Raw genomic sequence first — 21,222 nt, 5'->3', positions numbered from 1 at the left:
ATGTTAAAAAGACCAACTTCACAGCAGAAATAAACATGTTTACAGGCTGGTATAAAAACATTTTAGGTTTAATAGGTCAGGTTTACCTTCATGACAACTAGGGGGGGAGTGAATTTTTTTCTAACTCGCCCGTTAAAAGTAATTTAGTCTCGAAGTTTGGCATATTTAGGGGCGTGTACCCGATCTCCCGCTTCAAGTCAGAAGAACGTAGAACAACCGTGGTTTTTAGCTGGTTAACAACGTGATTTAGCTTTTGCCCGCTTACCTCCGTTAGCTGGTTATCTCCTGTTATCTCGGTTAGCTCTTAGCTACAGAAAGCTCGGAGTTCGCTCGATGTCAATCATCCACCATGACGCTCACAGCCTCCCTCTCAGCTCCACCTCTTTGCCCATATTTGTATTTTCCGGGCGAGACGACACGCATGCCCCTGCCAAGATGGTGATGGTAGGAACCGCCCACCGAGCTTCAATCCAGCTCCTCAGAAACATATGGGTGACGTCGCGGAGGCTCCGCCCATCTCTACGTGTGCTTTCTTCTACTATGGTGCTTTCAAGGTATTAAAAGTCTTTGCTTTGGCGTTCTAGAGTGCTGGCTTTGGACTGCAGTTTTACAGTTTCACAGGTTTTCAGCTCATTGTGAACCAGAGGTGCCAGAGTCCTGTCCTCTCCAGCTGCCATCCTGCAGCTGTTGGTTCTCCAACACGCCTGAATCAGATGATTGTCTCACTACCAGGCCTCAGGACGGCTGGACATGCAAATGAGGGAATTCAGGTGCATTGGAGAAGGGATAGTAGCTCTCGAGGACCAGATGTGGGCACCTCCGTTCTAAGAGAATAAAAACTTTATTTTCATAGTAAAGTGATTTCCTGTCCACACAAACATAGTTTGTAATAATACTTTAGGTCTTTCTGTCTTTGAGCTTTGATTTTGTGACACACCTTCACAAAGATCTGTAACATCTCCGCTCTGTCTTACCACAGTCAGGAGCGATGCAGTTAGTGGTGCGCAGGTTGGGGCCTTGGCACGGGACCCCTCCATACTGCCTGGGCTGCAGCACAGACCTGGTGGAGCTCTGACGGCCGGAACCACAGCTGGCTGAGCATGGGCTCCATGGGGACCAGCTGGACCACTCACAGTCCACTGTCAGGGCACCGGAAGGTGGGCGAAAGAACAAACCAGATACGGCTTTTACTTTCATCGACCTGCAGCAGGTGGTGGAGAAGCTCCACAATACAGTTACAGGTAAATCAGATGCATTCAATGTGACTGCTGCTGGGAGGAAAGACGTTTATCTGGAGCAGACAAGAATATGGTTTCTCTTTTGTTACAGACGCTGCAGAACTTTTGCAGTTTTCCCCGTTGACACTGCAGTTGATAGAAACCACACAAGAATCTGTGTGCACGTTTATGGTGTGTTACAGTAGAACAAGAAATGTGACCTTATTGTCATGGCGACAAACTAAATGTTCGACGACTTTTGAGAAAGATTTTGTGCTAAATAAGTAGTTTTTGTCATAGAACCGTTGGTCCTCATTGGTTCTTCAGTTCTTAAATCCTATTTATGATCTTTTTAAAAAATTTATGGTATTCACCAAATCTTTGCATCTAGGATTTGTTTTTAGATGAAGAGAACATGTTACCAATGACACGCATTCTTAACTTCATTATACATTCACCATCCACATCATCAGGTCCAACTTGCTAGTACCAGAACTGCCTTGATTCTTGGTTGGAAACATCTGTATTGTCATGATAGTATCACACAGCTGCTGTTCATCACCATGAGAATCTCCGTTCCACCTCATCACCATGAGAATCTCCCGTTCCACCTCATCACCATGAGAATCTCCCGTTCCACCTCATCACCATGAGAATCTCCCGTTCCACCTCATCACCATGAGAATCTCCCGTTCCACCTCATCACCATGAGAATCTCCCGTTCCACCTCATCCCCATGAGAATGTCCCGTTCCACCTCATCCCCATGAGAATCTCCCGTTCCACCTCATCACCATGAGACTCTCCCGTTCCACCTCATCACCATGAGAATCTCCCGTTCCACCTCATCACCATGAGAATCTCCCGTTCCACCTCATCACCATGAGACTCTCCCGTTCCACCTCATCACCATGAGAATCTCCCGTTCCACCTCATCACCATGAGAATCTCCCGTTCCACCTCATCACCATGAGACTCTCCCGTTCCGCCTCATCACCATGAGAATCTCCCGTTCCGCCTCATCACCATGAGAATCTCCCGTTCCGCCTCATCACCATGAGAATCTCCCGTTCCGCCTCATCACCATGAGAATCTCCCGTTCCGCCTCATCACCATGAGACTCTCCCGTTCCGCCTCATCACCATGAGACTCTCCCGTTCCGCCTCATCACCATGAGAATCTCCCGTTCCGCCTCATCACCATGAGAATCTCCCGTTCCGCCTCATCACCATGAGAATCTCCCGTTCCGCCTCATCACCATGAGAATCTCCCGTTCTGCCTCATCACCATGAGACTCTCCCGTTCCGCCTCATCACCATGAGAATCTCCCGTTCCACCTCATCACCATGAGAATCTCCCGTTCCACCTCATCACCATGAGACTCTCCCGTTCCACCTCATCACCATGAGAATCTCCCGTTCCACCTCATCACCATGAGACTCTCCCGTTCCACTTCATCACCATGAGACTCTCCCGTTCCACCTCATCACCATGAGACTCTCCCGTTCCACCTCATCACCATGAGACTCTCCCGTTCCACCACATCACCATGAGAATCTCCCGTTCCACCTCATCACCATGAGACTCTCCCGTTCCACCTCATCACCATGAGAATCTCCCGTTCCACCACATCACCATGAGAATCTCCTGTTCCACCTCATCACCATGAGAATCTCCCGTTCCACTTCATCACCATGAGAATCTCCGTTCCACCTCATCACCATGAGAATCTCCCGTTCCGCCTCATCACCATGAGACTCTCCCGTTCCGCCTCATCACCATGAGAATCTCCCGTTCCACCTCATCACCATGAGAATCTCCCGTTCCGCCTCATCACCATGAGAATCTCCCGTTCCGCCTCATCACCATGAGAATCTCCCGTTCCGCCTCATCACCATGAGACTCTCCCGTTCCGCCTCATCACCATGAGACTCTCCCGTTCCGCCTCATCACCATGAGAATCTCCCGTTCCGCCTCATCACCATGAGAATCTCCCGTTCCGCCTCATCACCATGAGAATCTCCCGTTCCGCCTCATCACCATGAGAATCTCCCGTTCCACCTCATCACCATGAGACTCTCCCGTTCCGCCTCATCACCATGAGAATCTCCCGTTCCACCTCATCACCATGAGAATCTCCCGTTCCACCTCATCACCATGAGACTCTCCCGTTCCACCTCATCACCATGAGAATCTCCCGTTCCACCTCATCACCATGAGACTCTCCCGTTCCACTTCATCACCATGAGACTCTCCCGTTCCACCTCATCACCATGAGACTCTCCCGTTCCACCTCATCACCATGAGACTCTCCCGTTCCACCACATCACCATGAGAATCTCCCGTTCCACCTCATCACCATGAGACTCTCCCGTTCCACCTCATCACCATGAGAATCTCCCGTTCCACCACATCACCATGAGAATCTCCCGTTCCACCTCATCACCATGAGACTCTCCCGTTCCACCTCATCACCATGAGACTCTCCCGTTCCGCCTCATCACCATGAGACTCTCCCGTTCCGCCTCATCACCATGAGACTCTCCCGTTCCACCACATCACCATGAGACTCTCCCGTTCCACCTCATCACCATGAGAATCTCCCGTTCCACCTCATCACCATGAGACTCTCCCGTTCCACCTCATCACCATGAGACTCTCCCGTTCCACCTCATCACCATGAGACTCTCCCGTTCCACCTCATCACCATGAGACTCTCCCGTTCCACCTCATCACCATGAGACTCTCCCGTTCCACCTCATCACCATGAGACTCTCCCGTTCCACCTCATCACCATGAGAATCTCCCGTTCCACCTCATCACCATGAGAATCTCCCGTTCCGCCTCATCACCATGAGAATCTCCCGTTCCGCCTCATCACCATGAGAATCTCCCGTTCCGCCTCATCACCATGAGAATCTCCCGTTCCGCCTCATCACCATGAGAATCTCCCGTTCCGCCTCATCACCATGAGAATCTCCCGTTCCGCCTCATCACCATGAGAATCTCCCGTTCCGCCTCATCACCATGAGAATCTCCCGTTCCACCACATCACCATGAGAATCTCCCGTTCCACCTCATCACCATGAGAATCTCCCGTTCCACCTCATCACCATGAGACTCTCCCGTTCCACCTCATCACCATGAGACTCTCCCGTTCCACCTCATCACCATGAGACTCTCCCGTTCCACCTCATCACCATGAGACTCTCCCGTTCCACCTCATCACCATGAGAATCTCCCGTTCCACCTCATCACCATGAGACTCTCCCGTTCCACCTCATCACCATGAGAATCTCCCGTTCCACCTCATCACCATGAGACTCTCCCGTTCCACCTCATCACCATGAGAATCTCCCGTTCCGCCTCATCACCATGAGAATCTCCCGTTCCACCTCATCACCATGAGACTCTCCCGTTCCACCTCATCACCGTGAGAATCTCCCGTTCCGCCTCATCACCATGAGAATCTCCCGTTCCACCTCATCACCATGAGAATCTCCCGTTCCGCCTCATCACCATGAGAATCTCCCGTTCCGCCTCATCACCATGAGAATCTCCCGTTCCGCCTCATCACCATGAGAATCTCCCGTTCCACCTCATCACCATGAGAATCTCCCGTTCCACCTCATCACCATGAGAATCTCCCGTTCCACCTCATCACCATGAGAATCTCCCGTTCCGCCTCATCACCATGAGAATCTCCCGTTCCACCACATCACCATGAGAATCTCCCGTTCCACCTCATCACCATGAGAATCTCCCGTTCCACCTCATCACCGTGAGAATCTCCCGTTCCACCTCATCACCATGAGACTCTCCCGTTCCACTTCATCACCATGAGACTCTCCCGTTCCACCTCATCACCATGAGAATCTCCTGTTCCACCTCATCACCATGAGAATCTCCCGTTCCACTTCATCACCATGAGAATCTCCGTTCCGCCTCATCACCATGAGAATCTCCCGTTCCACCTCATCACCATGAGAATCTCCCGTTCCACCTCATCACCATGAGAATCTCCCGTTCCACCTCATCACCATGAGACTCTCCCGTTCCACCTCATCACCATGAGAATCTCCTGTTCCACCTCATCACCATGAGAATCTCCCGTTCCACTTCATCACCATGAGAATCTCCGTTCCACCTCATCACCATGAGAATCTCCGTTCCACCTCATCACCATGAGAATCTCCCGTTCCACCTCATCACCGTGAGAATCTCCCGTTCCACCTCATCACCATGAGAATCTCCCGTTCCACCTAATCACCATGAGAATCTCCCGTTCCACCTCATCACCGTGAGAATCTCCCGTTCCACTTCATCACCATGAGACTCTCCCGTTCCACTTCATCACCATGAGAATCTCCCGTTCCACCTCATCACCGTGAGAATCTCCCGTTCCACCTCATCACCGTGAGAATCTCCCGTTCCACCTCATCACCGTGAGAATCTCCCGTTCCACCTCATCACCATGAGAATCTCCCGTTCCACCTCATCACCATGAGAATCTCCCGTTCCACCTCATCACCATGAGAATCTCCCGTTCCACCTCATCACCATGAGAATCTCCCGTTCCACCTCATCCCCATGAGAATCTCCCGTTCCACCTCATCACCATGAGAATCTCCTAAAGCTGCTCTGCTGGACTGAGATCTGGTGACTGTGGAGCCGTTGGAGGACAGTGAACTCATCGTCATGGTGGAGATGATGTGAGCTTTGTGACATGGTGCATCATCCTGCTGGAAGTTTCCATCAGAAGATGCTACACTGTGCTCAGAAAGGGATGGACATGGTCAGCAGCAGGACTCAGGTAGGCTGTGGAGGTTAAACCAGGTCATGCTGGTACTAAGGGGACCAAAGTGGGACAACGTCCCCCCCCCCCCCCCCCCCAACATCCCACCAGCAGCAGCCTGAAGCATTGATCCTGACGGCAGGATGGATCCATGTTGTCATGATGTTTCCAGCAGATTCTGATCCTACCATGTGAATGTGGAGCTGAACTGGAGACTCATCAGACCAGCAACGTTTCTCCATCTTCTATTGTCCAGTTCTGGTGAGTCTGTGTGAATTGTAGCCTCAGTTTCCTGTTCTTACTGACAGGAGGGAACCCGCTGTGGTCTTCTGCTGCTGGAGAACATCTGCTTCCAGGCTGGACCTCGTGTGTGTTCAGAGATGATGTTCTGCAGGTCCTGGATGGAACCAGTGCTGACTGGACTTCCTGTTGTCTTTCTGTCATCTCCAACCAGTCTGACCATCAGCCAGACATCTTTGTCCAGACAACTGCTGGTTATTTTCTCTTCTTCAGACCTTCTCTGGAACCACCAGAGATGGAAATCCCAGTAAATACTCAGACCAACATCATGCCACGTTCAGAGTAACTGAAATCTCCTTTCTTCCTCCTCCTGATGCTCAGTGGTGAAGTCGTCTTCACCATGTCTACTTGGCTACATGCTGCCATGTGATTGGCTGGTTAGATACTTGTGGAAACACGTGGTTGGACCTGATAAAGCAGACGATAAATGTACATTCTACTAAATGAAACCCAGTGATGGTCTCTTCTCAGCTCAGCCAACATATGGTGCTGCTAGAACTACAGATAGGTCAGCATGTTTAATCTGTTTTCGTCCTCTCAGATCCGCCGCAGATAGTTTCTCCTGCTGCTTTTATCATCGAAAGAAAATGGCCTCACATCACTCACCATCGCAGGACTCCGAGGTACAGTTGAACCGTCCAGCTTGGCACACACTGGAAACAAAAAGTCAGTGTGGGAAAAGTAACCATTGCAGTTAATATGTATTTAAACCCAACAGTGAGCAGCATAATAATAATCATCATAGCCCAGGAGCCAGGCAGACACCCCACGCTGTCCCACTCAGCAGGTCTAATGATACCACACTGGCAGAAACATCAGGAATAAACCTGATCAGGATCAGCTGTGCTTCTAAATCACACCATGGCTGCTGTTCTAAGCTGTTTTATAGAGGAGATGGCATTTTTGAACCCTTGTGTATTTTTTAATAATTAAAAAAACCTTGTTTATTGTTTACCCTTCAGACAGCAGTTCAGCAAACACAGCTCCATGTATTGACAGATTGTTAATCAATACATTTTTACAAGTCATTTTTATGAGTTTATGACCGCAGGTTTAAAGGAAAGTGACCCAGTGTGATGTCATCAAATGAACACAAACACAATGCAAATGGGGCTGTATCATATTTAGAGTTTATGAAACGATTAAACACCAGAAAACTAATTTGATCTGTGCCCATGAAGGCTGGGGCCGGCCCTGCATCTGCAGGTCAGATCCAGATGTGCGGTGTCAGTACCAGATGTTACAGAGGTGTCGAACGGTGGTACCAGGCTCCAGCAAAGCCTCTGCGATGCCGTCAGCACTCATGTTCCAGGTCAGGTACTCAGGTGGCAAAGACAGAGATGAACAGGGACAGTCAGCGTGAGAAACACAGGAACCCCTAAACAACACCTACGAAAGACAGAAAGAGTCACGTCTTACTTAGCCATCCTTACACATACACACACACACCCCTTATACCCCGTTATCGGAGGTGTGTGGCTGTTATAATGTGAATAAGGGAGGTAACAGCAACAGTTATTTCCAGCAGGTCTGTTAAGTCTCATGAAGCAGGTCGTTTCCATTCTAGATTGCACAGTGTGATGGCAGCAAACTGTAGTAGCTCTGACTTGCTATCTTGATTTTTTGTTAAAAAGTACAAACTCTTCTGGCACAGATATTACCTTAAATTAGGTAATTTTTTTCTGAGGATTTCTTGCCGGTTCGGAGGGTGTGCTGCAAGGAAGATTTTTCTGCATATTTTTGGTTCTCTCAAGTCTCCATGGCAACGAAAGACTTGTTTACAATCGGGGTCAACTGATTAAACTCTCCCAAATCAGGATTATCAACGAAACAACACATCAAATCCTGATGGAGTTGAAAAGAAAGAGAAGAGGATGCAGAGCGGGAGTCAGTGAACAAAGAAGGCGATGGAGGTTTAAACCATTTCTCCCGACTGTCCTCATGGTCCCAGTGCTGTGGAAAACCTCCTGCCTTGTTCCAGTGCCTAAAAAACACAACCAGCTGAACCAAGTGACTACAGACCAGTTGCCCTGACATCTCACATCATGAAAGTCCTGGAGAGACTCTTACTGGCTCACCTCAACAAGCAAGTAAACACCTTTCAGGACCCATTCCAGTTTGCATATCGTAATGGACTTGGGGTTGAAGATGCCATCATATACCTGCTCCAGAGAGCACACTCTCATCTGGACCATTCAGGCAGCACTCTGAGGGTCATGTTCTTTCATTTCTCAAGTGCTTTTAATACCATTCAGCCTGCTTTGTTATGTGAGAAGCTCCATAAATTCCAGGTGGATACCTCCACAACCACCTGGATCTATGACTACCTCACAAACAGACCCCAGTTTGTGAGACTGAAAGGTTGTGTGTCTGAGATGGAGGTCAGCAGCACTGGTGCACCACAAGGAACTGTACTCTGGCCATTCCTCTTCACTCTGTACACCTCAGACTTCCAGTACAACTCTGAGTCCTGTCATCTGCAGAAATACTCTGATGACTCTGCAGTTGTGGGGTGTATCAGGGATGGACAAGAAGCAGAGTACAGAGAACTGCTCAGTCAGTTTGTTAAATGGTGCGGTGACAATCATCTCATATTAAATAGCAGCAAAACAAAAGAGATGATTGTTGACTTCAGGAGGAAGAAGAATGAACAAAGCACTGTTTCCATCCTGGGAGAGGAGGTGGAGGTGGTGGAGGAATACAAGTATCTTGGAGTTCAGCTGGACAACAAACTGGACTGGAAATGCAACACTGACTACATCTACAAGAAAGGTCAGAGCAGACTGTACTTCTTAAAGTGGAACTATTCTGTGCATTTCAGGCTAATTTATTTTTATCTTTTATTTTTATTTCTGAGACCAGAAGGGCTGGGATTGATGGAGTTATTGTCACAAATGGCTTTATTTACTTCAGACCGACCCTCTCCGTAGGCTGTCAGATCAGCCTGCGGGCAAAACGAGTGGATTGAGACTCTTCCACATTTCCACGTCTTTCTACGTGCACACACTGGAAAACATGAAACTGCCAACATCATCATTAAGTAATAGAAGATAAAATGTTTTCATCAACAAACTGATTGGCAGGAAATTATACCCATAGTGTTTAAAACCATTTTTCCATTAATAAAATGTATAAAATGTGACAAATAATACTCCATTCATTTACTTTTCTGTGTCATTTTCAGGTTAATGTTGCAGGTGTGGAGAACGAGAGTCATCCATCCTCCCCCCATAACTTCCCCTCCCTTTCCCCTCCCTCCTCCATCAGTCATTCATTGTCCTGCTCCACCGAAATGCTCCAAACACAGAGATGCTGACCTGTCCCGGTGGACACGTGCACCCAGGTGTGCAGGGTCCAGGTAGACACTGAGTGTGTGACCACAGATCCTCACAGGTGAACGGACAGGATCCAGAACAATCAGTGTACACCTGCCTACTGGGACAGTCTGTAACACACACACACACACACACACACATACACACACACACACACACACACACACACACACACACACACACACACACACACACACACACACACACACACAGAGACAACAACAAGAAGATCGATGGTTTTATCTTCATAAAAAGAGCTGAATTAACTTTAAGTGTGTGTGTGTGTGTGTGTGTGTGTGTGTGTGTGTGTGTGTGTGTGTGTGTGTGTGTGTGTGTCGGACCAGGAAAGCAGCTGTTGGTGTTGCAGACTGTGTGTTGTTCAAGCGGTCCAACACAGGCCGCCCCACCGGGCTCGGCTTCCTGCAGGACAGTCTTGTTCCGCATGGAGACCCCCCCACCACAGGTGGCGCTGCAGGCGGTCCAGGCGGACCACTGGCTCAGCAAACAGCTGGCTGCAGACACATGACACACACACCTGTAAAACTCTGCTGCAGGACAGCACACGCCAGTCACATGTCACACCTGGACAAGGCGGCAGGTCACAGCTTCCTGTCTCCATGGTTACAGCACAGGGGGGGGCACCGTCCGTGTCCTGGCAGCTCCGGGATCGAGATCGTTGGCCGTGACCGCAGGAAGCAGAGCAGGAGCTCCATGGACTCCAGGGCTCGTAGACGGGGCAGGGGAGTGTGGTGCACAGCAGGGTCCCGTTCTCACACACACTGTGGGTGGAGACGGGGGGGGGGGGGGGGGTGAAACATCTGGAAACATGTGGACCTAACATCCAGCTCTGAACATCACAGCTTCTCCTACCAGGTGTTACAGCCAACAACCAGCTCCTCTTTGGGTTTGAACTCCAGCGTCCCGTTGCCTGATGGGATCCCGCAGCGACACTCCCCCACTGGCACGCAGCGAGCGTCCTGCAGCAGCTGTCCCTCAGGACATCGACAGCCTGAGACAAACGGGGCAGAAAGTAAAGTCTGAAAGTAAGGAGGCGCATCCTTCTGGGAGAACCGCTACGGTCGGCTACTGGGGTTTACCGGAGTGGCAGGATCCTTGCAGACACTGCACATGCTCCCATAAGTCAGTGCAGCTGCGAGGACATCGGTTAGCGCAGCTCTCCTGATACGTCCTCTCCCTGTCCTCACAGCGCTCACCTGGACAGACAGGGAAAGTCACTCATCCATGACAACAAACCCCCCGCAGACAGCCTTCATTGTTATCTTTAAACGCTGCTTTAAACTAAAACCGGAGGAGAAACGACCCTTCTGGTTTGTTCCAAAGGAAGAGACGAGTTTTCCTGCGAGAGACGTCTCGTTGCTGCCACTGTGGCGATCCTTCAACAAGGACCGGTAGCTTAGAGGTGGGTAGGACCAGGGTTCAGGGTCCTGGCGTGCCAACAGAGGTCTACCGATACGAGTCCCTGAGCACGGCCCTTAACCTCCCCAGCTGCCGGAACATTCATCACTTTCTCTACCGTTTAGTCCAGTTAAAGGTTACTGGGGAAGCTGGATCCCAGCAGTCCTCAGGCGAGAAGCAGCAAACACCCTGGACAGGTCTCCAGTCAGACATGGTGCAGCCACATGGTGTGGTCCGGTATGTCTACAGATGGATAAAATGCAGAGAACAATTTCTCTACATGGGCTGCAAGGTGGTTAGCACTGTGGCCTCACAGCCAGAAGGTCACTGGATCGATCCTGGGTTTGGACAGTTTCTGTGTGGAGTTTGCATGTTCTCCCCGTGTATGCGTGGGTTCTCTCCGGGTTCTCCGGCTTCCTCCCACTGTCCAAAGACATGATGTTAGGTTAACTGGTTACTCTAAATTGCCCCTAGGACTGAGTGGTTGGTTGTCTCTGTGTGTCCCTGTGATGGACTGGCGAGCTGTCCAGGGTGTACCCTGCCTTTAGCCCAAAGCCTGCTGGGATAGGCTCCAGCTTCCTGCGACCCTTCATTTGATTAGGCAGTTAGGAAAATGAATGAATGAATAATTTCTCAACAAGGGTTAAAAAAAGGAACTTTTTCCTTAATAAATTTCTTCGGCTTCTGGACTACTGTGACATCATTTACATGAGCGCCCATTCGCTCCATCTGCTGGTTTCATGCAGGGCAGTCCTCTGGAGGTAGACTGGAAGACTTTGATCCTTTCTCCTCCATCGTCATGGAGAAAACTACTAACGGAGCTGAAATGGTCTCATGGTCTCACTCCATTCCATTTGCAGGGGACTGAAATCCTCCCAGTCACTGCTTCTACCCTCCATTAGCAAACTGTCTGATAGTTATTGTTTGTTTTTACTTTAGAATTGTAATTTGATGGAATACAGGTCTCTCTGGGAAATGTCCCTCCGGAGACATGAGGTCACTGTGGGGGCACTGGTCACTGTGGGGTCACTGGTATAAATACAGGTTAATAATGAGAAATATGTGATGATACTGGTCACACTGGGCTGATCAGACTGAGCAAACATGGTGGCTTTAACTCCTGTGGTGTGGTCACCAGCCATACTGGTCCACCCAGTATTGTTTTCCCTAAGGTAACCATGGCAACAGCAGGAAAGCCACAGCCCTCTTCGTGGCGAGCAGTACAGGCAGGTGAGGCTTGTTTGCATGTTACTTCACAAGTGCTGAAACAGAGAAAACCAGCTAACAAGGACGTACTGGGATTAAACCATGGAGTTAAACCGGCCCAGTTCACGTTATTCTTGTTAAAGATGGCGTCTTCAGCAGAAGTGGGCATTAAAAAAGATCCAGTTTGACATGTGAAAATCCGCTGAAGTTGAAATGATAAACTGATGCTGAAATAATCTACCAGTCTAAAGACACACTTTCCCTTTGGATTTAATGGGAAAGTGTGTCCAAACTTTTGACTGGTAGTATATCTTACAGTTGGAGTGAAGAAGACCGTCTGCATCAGCAGGTCCCTTCTTCATCTGAGATGTTCAATGCATAAACAACAACGTTACTGCCGGTGGCTTTTTAAAACCCAAACTCGTCCTGAAGAAGCCGATTCTGGGCTGATGGGTGCAAAATCCACCGAAAACCACTTTACAACCCAGTTGATACAAACTGTTTAACTGGTCTTAAACTGGTCCTAGACTGGTCCTAGACTGGTCCTAGACTGGTCTTAAACTGGTCCTAGACTGGTCTTAAACTGGTCCTAGACTGGTCCTAGACTGGTCTTAAACTGGTCCTAGACTGGTCTTAAACTGGTCCTAGACTGGTCTTAAACTGGTCCTAGACTGGTCTTAAACTGGTCCTAGACTGGTCCTAGACTGGTCTTAAACTGGTCCTAGACTGGTCTTAGACTGGTCCTAGACTGGTCTTAGACTGGTCCTAGACTGGTCTTAAACTGGTCCTAGACTGGTCTTAAACTGGTCCTAAACTGGTCCTAGACTGGTCTTAGACTGGTCTTAAACTGGTCCTAGACTGGTCCTAGACTGGTCTTAAACTGGTCCTAGACTGGTCTTAAACTGGTCCTAGACTGGTCTTAAACTGATCCTAGACTGGTCTTAAACTGGTCTTAAACTGGTCCTAGACTGGTCTTAAACTGGTCCTAAACTGGTCCTAGACTGGTCTTAAACTGGTCCTAGACTGGTCCTAGACTGGTCTTAAACTGGTCCTAGACTGGTCTTAGACTGGTCCTAGACTGGTCTTAAACTGGTCCTAGACTGGTCCTAGACTGGTCTTAAACTGGTCCTAAACTGGTCCTAGACTGGTCTTAAACTGGTCCTAGACTGGTCCTAGACTGGTCTTAAACTGGTCCTAGACTGGTCTTAGACTGGTCCTAGACTGGTCTTAAACTGGTCCTAGACTGGTCTTAAACTGGTCCTAAACTGGTCCTAGACTGGTCCTAGACTGGTCTTAGACTGGTCCTAGACTGGTCTTAAACTGGTCCTAGACTGGTCTTAAACTGGTCCTAGACTGGTCCTAGACTGGTCTTAAACTGGTCCTAGACTGGTCCTAGACAGCTGAGCCCTGCTGGGATTCAGAGGCTGCTTCAGGCTAGAAAGTCAGCAAACATCAGTCCCCGGACGACCATAAAGCTCGCTTTGAGTCTCATCTGTCTGGTCAACCAGTGATGATCTGCAAATACCACAAGCAATCCCCGACTTCCTGCTCGTTTCCATGACGATTCCATTAAAGACAAGCCAACGCCTCTCCATCAAATCTGAGTGCTTTCCAACAACCTTTTCTACAGCCTGGCTCAGAGAACAGGAGAGGAAAGAGGAGCATGAAGGGTCCACTGGGGCTGATGGGAGAAGATCAGATGGTGCTTTGCTGGTTAGATTCCAGCTGTGTGAAAGCAGCATTTTCAGTCAAGGCTGGATAAAGAGGAGTGTTACTGTACCTGGACACAGTCCTGTGTTGCAGCTCTGGCTCTGTGTTTGCTGGCTCCTGCAGCGGGGCCCTGGAGGAGAGGCCAGGGGCCGTCTGTAGCGTTGCCGGACTCCACCACTGCATGGGTCGGCACATGCTGTCCAGGAGCTCCACACACTCCAGAAACACAGATCTGAGGGGGGGAGAGATCACCTCTGTTCATGCCCAGAGCATGACTGTAAATAACGAGGATTTCTAAATCCCATCGAGCCGTACTTTCCTCCCAGTAGGAGATAAACATCATGAATGCTCAAACGGAGACATGTTATCATCTGATGGAAAATCTGAGCTGATTGTGGATCTGAGGAAGGAAAACATCTGGAGAAAGTAGTTCCAGGTTCAGCGTCGCTAACATCTGGAAACATCTGGGAAGTGAATGTCGTCCCGTTCTGGTCTGATGCAGGATTCCAGCTGCTCTACTGGTTTCTGCTTCCATGATGCTCAAGATGTTTGTACTGGTTAAAACATCTGGACTGCAGCAGACCAGTTCTCCTGTTCCACCATCAGGATGTGGTCCAGCGTGGCCCTGCTGGACCAGTTCTCCTGTTCCACCATCAGGATGTGGTTCAGCGTGGTCCTGCTGGACCAGTTCTCCTGTTCCACCATCAGGATGTGCTCCAGCGTGGCCCTGCTGGACCAGTTCTCCTGTTCCACCATCAGGATGTGGTTCAGCATGGTCCTACTGGACCAGTTCTCCTGTTCCACCATCAGGATGTGGTTCAGCATGGTCCTGCTGGACCAGTTCTCCTGTTCCACCATCAGGATGTGGTCCAGCGTGGTCCTGCTGGACCAGTTCTCCTGTTCCACCATCAGGATGTGGTTTAGCGTGGTCCTGCTGGACCAGTTCTCCTGTTCCACCATCAGGATGTGGTTCAGCGTGGTCCTGCTGGACCAGTTCTCCTGTTCCACCATCAGGATGTGGTTCAGCGTGGTCCTGCTGGACCAGTTCTCCTGTTCCACCATCAGGATGTGGTTTAGCGTGGTCCTGCTGGACCAGTTCTCCTGTTCCACCATCAGGATGTGGTTCAGCATGGTCCTGCTGGACCAGTTCTCCTGTTCCACCATCAGGATGTGGTTCAGCATGGTCCTGCTGGACCAGTTCTCCTGTTCCACCATCAGGATGTGGTCCAGCGTGGTCCTGCTGGACCAGTTCTCCTGTTCCACCATCAGGATGTGGTTTAGCGTGGTCCTGCTGGACCAGTTCTCCTGTTCCACCATCAGGATGTGGTTCAGCATGGTCCTGCTGGACCAGTTCTCCTGTTCCACCATCAGGATGTGGTTCAGCATGGTCCTGCTGGACCAGTTCTCCTGTTCCACCATCAGGATGTGGTCCAGCATGGTCCTGCTGGACCAGTTCTCCTGTTCCACCATCAGGATGTGGTTTAGCGTGGTCCTGCTGGACCAGTTCTCCTGTTCCACCATCAGGATGTGGTTCAGCGTGGTCCTGCTGGACCAGTTCTCCTGTTCCACCATCAGGATGTGGTTCAGCGTGGCCCTGCTGGACCAGTTCTCCTGTTCCACCATCAGGATGTGGTCCAGCGTGGTCCTGCTGGACCAGTTCTCCTGTTCCACCATCAGGATGTGGTTCAGCGTGGTCCTGCTGGACCAGTTCTCCTGTTCCACCATCAGGATGTGGTCCTGCTGGACCAGTTCTCCTGTTCCACCATCAGGATGTGGTCCTGCTGGACCAGTTCTCCTGTTCCACCATTAGGATGTGGTCCAGCATGGTCCTGCTGGACCAGTTCTCCTGTTCCACCATCAGGATGTGGTCCTGCTGGACCAGTTCTCCTGTTCCACCATCAGGATGTGGTCCTGCTGGACCAGTTCTCCTGTTCCACCATCAGGATGTGGTCCTGCTGGACCAGTTCTCCTGTTCCACCATCAGGATGTGGTCCAGCATGGTGGAAGGTCTTCCCTGAAAGAGACGTTGTCTGGATGGGAGCAGATGTTTCAGCATTGATGGAGCTTCCCAGATGTGGAAGCTGCCCACGCTATCGGCACTAATGCAACCCCATCCCATCAGAGATGCAGGCTGATAACAAGCTGGATGCTCCCTCTCCTCTTTAGTCTGCAGGACACGCCGTCCATGCTGTCCACAAACTATTCCACATCTTCATCCAGGTTTCCACTCAGAACATTTTAAATGAGCTTTGGTCCAGAGAAGACGGCGTGTTTCTGGATCCTCTTCACATATGATGGAGCTTTAACCTGCAGGTGTGGATTTCAGCCTGAACTGAGTTCACACTGGTTTCTGGAAGCTTCCTGAGTCCATGCACTGGTTTCCAGTAGAGAATCATGTCTGCTTTTAATGCAGAATATCACCAGCATCCAGCCTTGTCCCAGCATACAGAGATTCCTTCTGATTCTCTTTTTCTTTGGATCATAAAACACTGTAGATATTAGAAGTCTTCTCAGTTTTACAGAAGGAAACATTTTTTATAGACTGTAGCAGAGTTTATAGATCCAGTTTGTCTCAGACTGGTGAAGCTCTGTCCATCTGAGAGACTCTGCCTCTCTGAAATACTCCTTTTCTACCCAGTCATGTTACTGGCCTGTTCTGTTATTCAGTGGTAGACAACTGGTCCCAGAGTACTGCAGGTTTTACATGTTTCCTGATCCAACAGCTTCTAGACGTTCTGCTCAGTGACACGTTTATCTGAAACAATAAACATCTAAATCCTGCAGGTCTGACTCTCCACAGAGAGGAAGCCTTCCTGTTAGATCAGTCTCTTCTCCTGTCTCTCCTCTCTGGAGACGCAGCAGAGATGCACGACACCAGCTTTTACTGGACATACTGGCTGAAATGTCTCCATGATGGGAAGGATTCATCCCAACTGACTCAAAATAAATCTAAACAACATGGACCCATGGCTGTGTGTGACTTCCTGTTTGGAAGTTTTCATACCACATCTGGATCCTCTCTTCATGTGAGTGTTGTGGAAGAACTCGCTGAGACATACAGAAACCTGTCCACCTAACATGAAGCTGGGTTTTTCTCTTCTGCTACGCTTGTCACGCCGCTGCAGAGACCACTTCATTACTCCTGGACTAAAACACAGCTCCAGTAACAAACTGGTTTTCTGGAGAGATTAGACTGAATACAGTTTGGACAAACACCATCACCTCTGCATGTGTCCTCATCAGGACAGCTCCTCTCTTCCACCAGCACTCCGGGACACTGGCTCTCCTCCTTGGTCCTGATAGGAAGACCGGAATCCAGGTCCAGACAGGCTCGGAAGCGTCTCTGGACTGAGACCATTTTAGTGGCGAGGCCTTCTGGTGAAGGACGGAGCTGCTCGGAGGAGACGGGTGCACAGGGGGAGCAGGGGGTCCACTCAGACCACTCACTGAGGATGGCTGAACAGAGCAAGGAGACGTCAGACGGCAGGCTGGGATCTGATCCGGTTCCTCTCATCGTTCGGCGGGCTTACCTTCACACTCTCTGGTGTCACAATGCAGAGTCCCGTTGTGGCAAAGGCTTGAAGACAGAAACGTAAACCGACAGGTGATGAACCGAGTCCAAGAAGCCAGATGAAGTCAGACAGAACAGGAAGGATGAGAGTAGATCCAGCAGTGGAACCGGAAGTCAGACAGATGTTTATTATTCTGCATCTGTCGTGGATTCTTGCAGCGCTCCACATGCAGAAAGTTCTGGTCTGTAACGGCGGGGGTCTCACCAGGTGCTGCAGTCGATGGCGACCGTGGCGCCCACAGGGACAGTGACAGGTGTGGGTGGATGTCCTGACGCTTGCTGCAGGTAGACGCAGCCACATTCTGCCGGAGGAACACAGCTGCCGTTCAGCTGAAGCAGACCCTGCAAGACAAACAACCAAATGGACCAACCTTCATCCTGTCTCTTCTCTGAGATCTCTCCAGCCAGTAAAAGTCAGTCTGTTCCTGTCTTCCTGCAATAATATTGTCTTGGTTTCTTCCCTGAACTAGCCTCAACATGGCAGTGTGTTCACACGGTCATGTGACGGTGTAAAGCGAACTGCTGTCATGTGACACCTCAGGAAAAGATGCTGTTTCAGCCTCAGTTCACTGCAGGGCGACGGCGGCTCCAGGAATGTCACCGAACCATCAAAATGAGTTGGGAACACATGTTTTTGTAGTTTGATTTCTAAACTCAATATATAGATATTAAACCTCAATTCCATCCATTCATCCATTATTTTACAGTTTAGTCCAGTTCAGGGTTGCACTGGTTGCTGGAGTCTATCCCAGCAATCACTGGGCGAGTGGCAGATACACCCTGGACAGGTCGCCGGTGCATCACAGGACCACACAGAGAGACAACCAACCAGTCACACACACTCCTAGTAACAGAATAACCAGTTCATCTAACAAGCATGTTTTAGGACGATGGGAGGACGCCGGAGTTCAACCTGAGTTCTTATTGTCAGAAAGTTTAACATTTAGGCACATTTAAAGCTAACAGTTCCTCTTCCTGCTCCCTACTGGTGGATAATGGCTTCCTTTCTGATCTCTGTTTATTCACAGCAAACACCTGATGGTTCTGTGTTCACACCACAATATCTTAGCAACTTAAAGAGTGCTGCATCCCTCTGAAAGCCTTGTCAGAGCTCATTAAATCACATTTTCAGCCATTCTGAAGAGCAGGAGCCTCCTAAGAAGATAAAAGCTTTGAACCTCTCCGTTGACCACACACTCCCTCCTTACACTAAGAAACATTTTTATCATGGTTAAATCCAATAAGTATTCAAGAAGAAACTGCCTAGAGTTGTAAAATACACATGAAATGATACGATCAACATTTTTACCAGTCTGAAAACTGCATGCAGTCTGATAGGTCATAAGGCGAGGGTATGAACATTTCTGTGAGTTCTGACATCTGACAGTGATAAACAGGAACAAAGTGAACAGAGTGGTGAAAACAGCAGGACAGGTAGTTGGCTGTCAACACAAGACACATGTCTGCTGTACAACAGAAAGCTGTCAGTAGCAAGTTAAAACACACTCCTTTCACACAGTTTCGCTTCCTCCCCTCGGGGCGGCGCTATAGAGCACCGCAGGAAAGAAAAAGATCAATGAGTGTTGTTTTATACCTGATGTGTTACTGTTATCCATTACGGTACTGCTGACCGTGTGAGTGTGTGTGTGTGTGTGTGTCTGATGTGTGTTTATACGATGTTCAACATTTGTATTGAAGTGCCTGCTGCTGTCTATTGCTGAGACCAAAGACAACGTCCCTGCCTTGGTAGGACAATAGAAGACTCCTGATCTGTTTAGGCGGGATCTGGTCTGGACTAGTTAACACCAGACTCTGGGCCTAAACCAAATATATATCAGGAATATGTGTGTAAATAAATACATATTCACCTGTGGGCAGTAACAGCCAGGTGTGCACTCCCTCACACCTGAACACACATCTCCACGGCCCTGCAGTGCACAGTGCTTCTCACAGGGGGCGCCGCATGCCATGTACACAAATGGAGCTTCACAAACTACAAACAGGACAAAAACACTGGATTTAAGATGCTGATGGAACATATCAACAATGTGCATCATGATGGGACTAAAACATGTGGAGACAGAGTGGTTGGCCCACCTTCACATAGACCGAGGCTGCACGGCCGGCTCTGGGTTTCCACAGGAGAACACCGCTGCCCCCTGGTGGCCGACGTGAGAGCCACACGGTAACGCTGCTGCCGTTGAGACACACACGAACACTGAGACCACACACTCCACGCTGACATGGGGCAGTCTGCAAAACAAAACAGTTTATCCTGTCAGGAGGTCCAAACATTTCATTTCAGTCCTGATTAATTAAAAAAAATATCTCAGAAATATTCTGTCAGTGCTTCTTGTTTCTCACTTTGGTGACAAAAGAACTAAACCGTGTATTTATCCTCCAGCTCTGCCAGAATGTTGGACCTGATTACAGCTTGAATCTCCTACAGTCAGACCTTCTTTCCTGATACAAAGACAGTTTGTTGCTGCAGTGTGTGTCCTGGATGCTCTGCAGTCAACAAAAAGCTCCTCAGAGGGTCATCAGCACAGAAAATTCACGTCTCAAGAGCTTAAACCATTATCACATCCTCTCCGCTGCCTGGCAATCAGCTGGTTGCCCTTCTGCCCCCAGGAAGGTGATACAGACCCACTAGATAACACAGAAGTACATCAAGGCACTTGTGGATAAACCTGCAGGTTGAGACGACAATCAAGCAAAACCTGCCAGTGCAGGAAGATAATCACAGGCTGGAAAGATGTCCTGAAGAAGAAAAATTTTGAGTGAAAACCATCTTTAAGTTCACATTCAGCAAACTTTCCCACTGATGCTTCTTTTTTTATGTCTTGAAATAAATGGAAGTAGAAGATTCTTCTTAATTCAACAATTATTTCTCTAATAAAAATGAGACAAAGCATTTAAACTAAATTAAATCAGTACCGATGGACGAGAGCGGAAGTCTCCAACTCGGTCCTACAAGGTCCGTAATCCAGCAGGATTCCCATGTTAAATCAAATTAACAATCAAATAAACAAATAATCTAACAGCCTATCAGGTTCTGCACAAACAATCATTTGAATGAGCTGGTATGGTAGAGATAACATGAAATGAAATGAATAAATGAAAAATACTTTATTAATCCCCAAAGGGAAATTCAATATTGTAGTATATAATAATAACTAGAGGAGGTCTTGTTCCGGAGGCTGATGGATGCTGGCAGGAATGATCTGTATCTTTCAGTCTTACATCAGACCTGAAGAAGCCTCTCACTGAACACACTTTGTTGTTTCATCACTGTGTTGTGGAGAGGGTGTGAAGAATCCTCCATCATCTTCATCAGCTTGTGCAGCATTTTTCTTTGGACAATCAGCTCCAGCGGCTCCAGAGTTACTCCAAGCACAGACGCAGCTTTCTGGATCAGTTTGTTGATTCTCTTCAAGTCTCTGGTTCTGATGCTACTACCCCAGCAGATGCTGCAAAGCTGACTGCACTCTCCACAACAGACTTATAGAAGATATGCAACATCTTGGTGCAGACGTTAAACCATCTCAGCTTCCTTAAAGGGGTGCTATTCTGGTATTTTCTACATTTCTACAAAGCTATTATATGCTTTTCTGAGCTTTCTACAGTGTTACAGTGTTGAATCCTCATCAGACATGTGAACGACACTGTTTTT

At 48.9% G+C, this 21,222-nt stretch overlaps 1 protein-coding gene across 1 annotated transcript in view; it reads right to left on the bottom strand.

Annotated features, from left to right (window-relative positions):
• The window catches only part of sspo (SCO-spondin), a gene marked incomplete at both ends in the record, with an annotated part of 143,033 nt that overhangs the window by 28,414 nt on the left and 93,397 nt on the right, over positions 1-21,222 (bottom strand). The window contains 14 exons of the mRNA XM_079260014.1: positions 975-1,139; positions 6,918-6,964; positions 7,546-7,700; positions 9,629-9,756; positions 9,988-10,158; positions 10,229-10,425; positions 10,517-10,655; positions 10,744-10,860; positions 14,049-14,210; positions 17,201-17,434; positions 17,509-17,555; positions 17,755-17,891; positions 19,418-19,542; positions 19,647-19,802. Coding sequence (XP_079116140.1) covers positions 975-1,139; positions 6,918-6,964; positions 7,546-7,700; positions 9,629-9,756; positions 9,988-10,158; positions 10,229-10,425; positions 10,517-10,655; positions 10,744-10,860; positions 14,049-14,210; positions 17,201-17,434; positions 17,509-17,555; positions 17,755-17,891; positions 19,418-19,542; positions 19,647-19,802 — 1,980 coding nt within the window. The remainder of the gene's footprint in view (positions 1-974; positions 1,140-6,917; positions 6,965-7,545; positions 7,701-9,628; positions 9,757-9,987; positions 10,159-10,228; positions 10,426-10,516; positions 10,656-10,743; positions 10,861-14,048; positions 14,211-17,200; positions 17,435-17,508; positions 17,556-17,754; positions 17,892-19,417; positions 19,543-19,646; positions 19,803-21,222) is intronic.

This window comes from Telmatherina bonti, assembly GCF_933228915.1.
Source record: "Telmatherina bonti genome assembly, chromosome: 20".
NCBI lineage: Eukaryota > Metazoa > Chordata > Actinopteri > Atheriniformes > Telmatherinidae > Telmatherina > Telmatherina bonti.
This window is presented reverse-complemented; position numbering and strand designations above follow the sequence as displayed.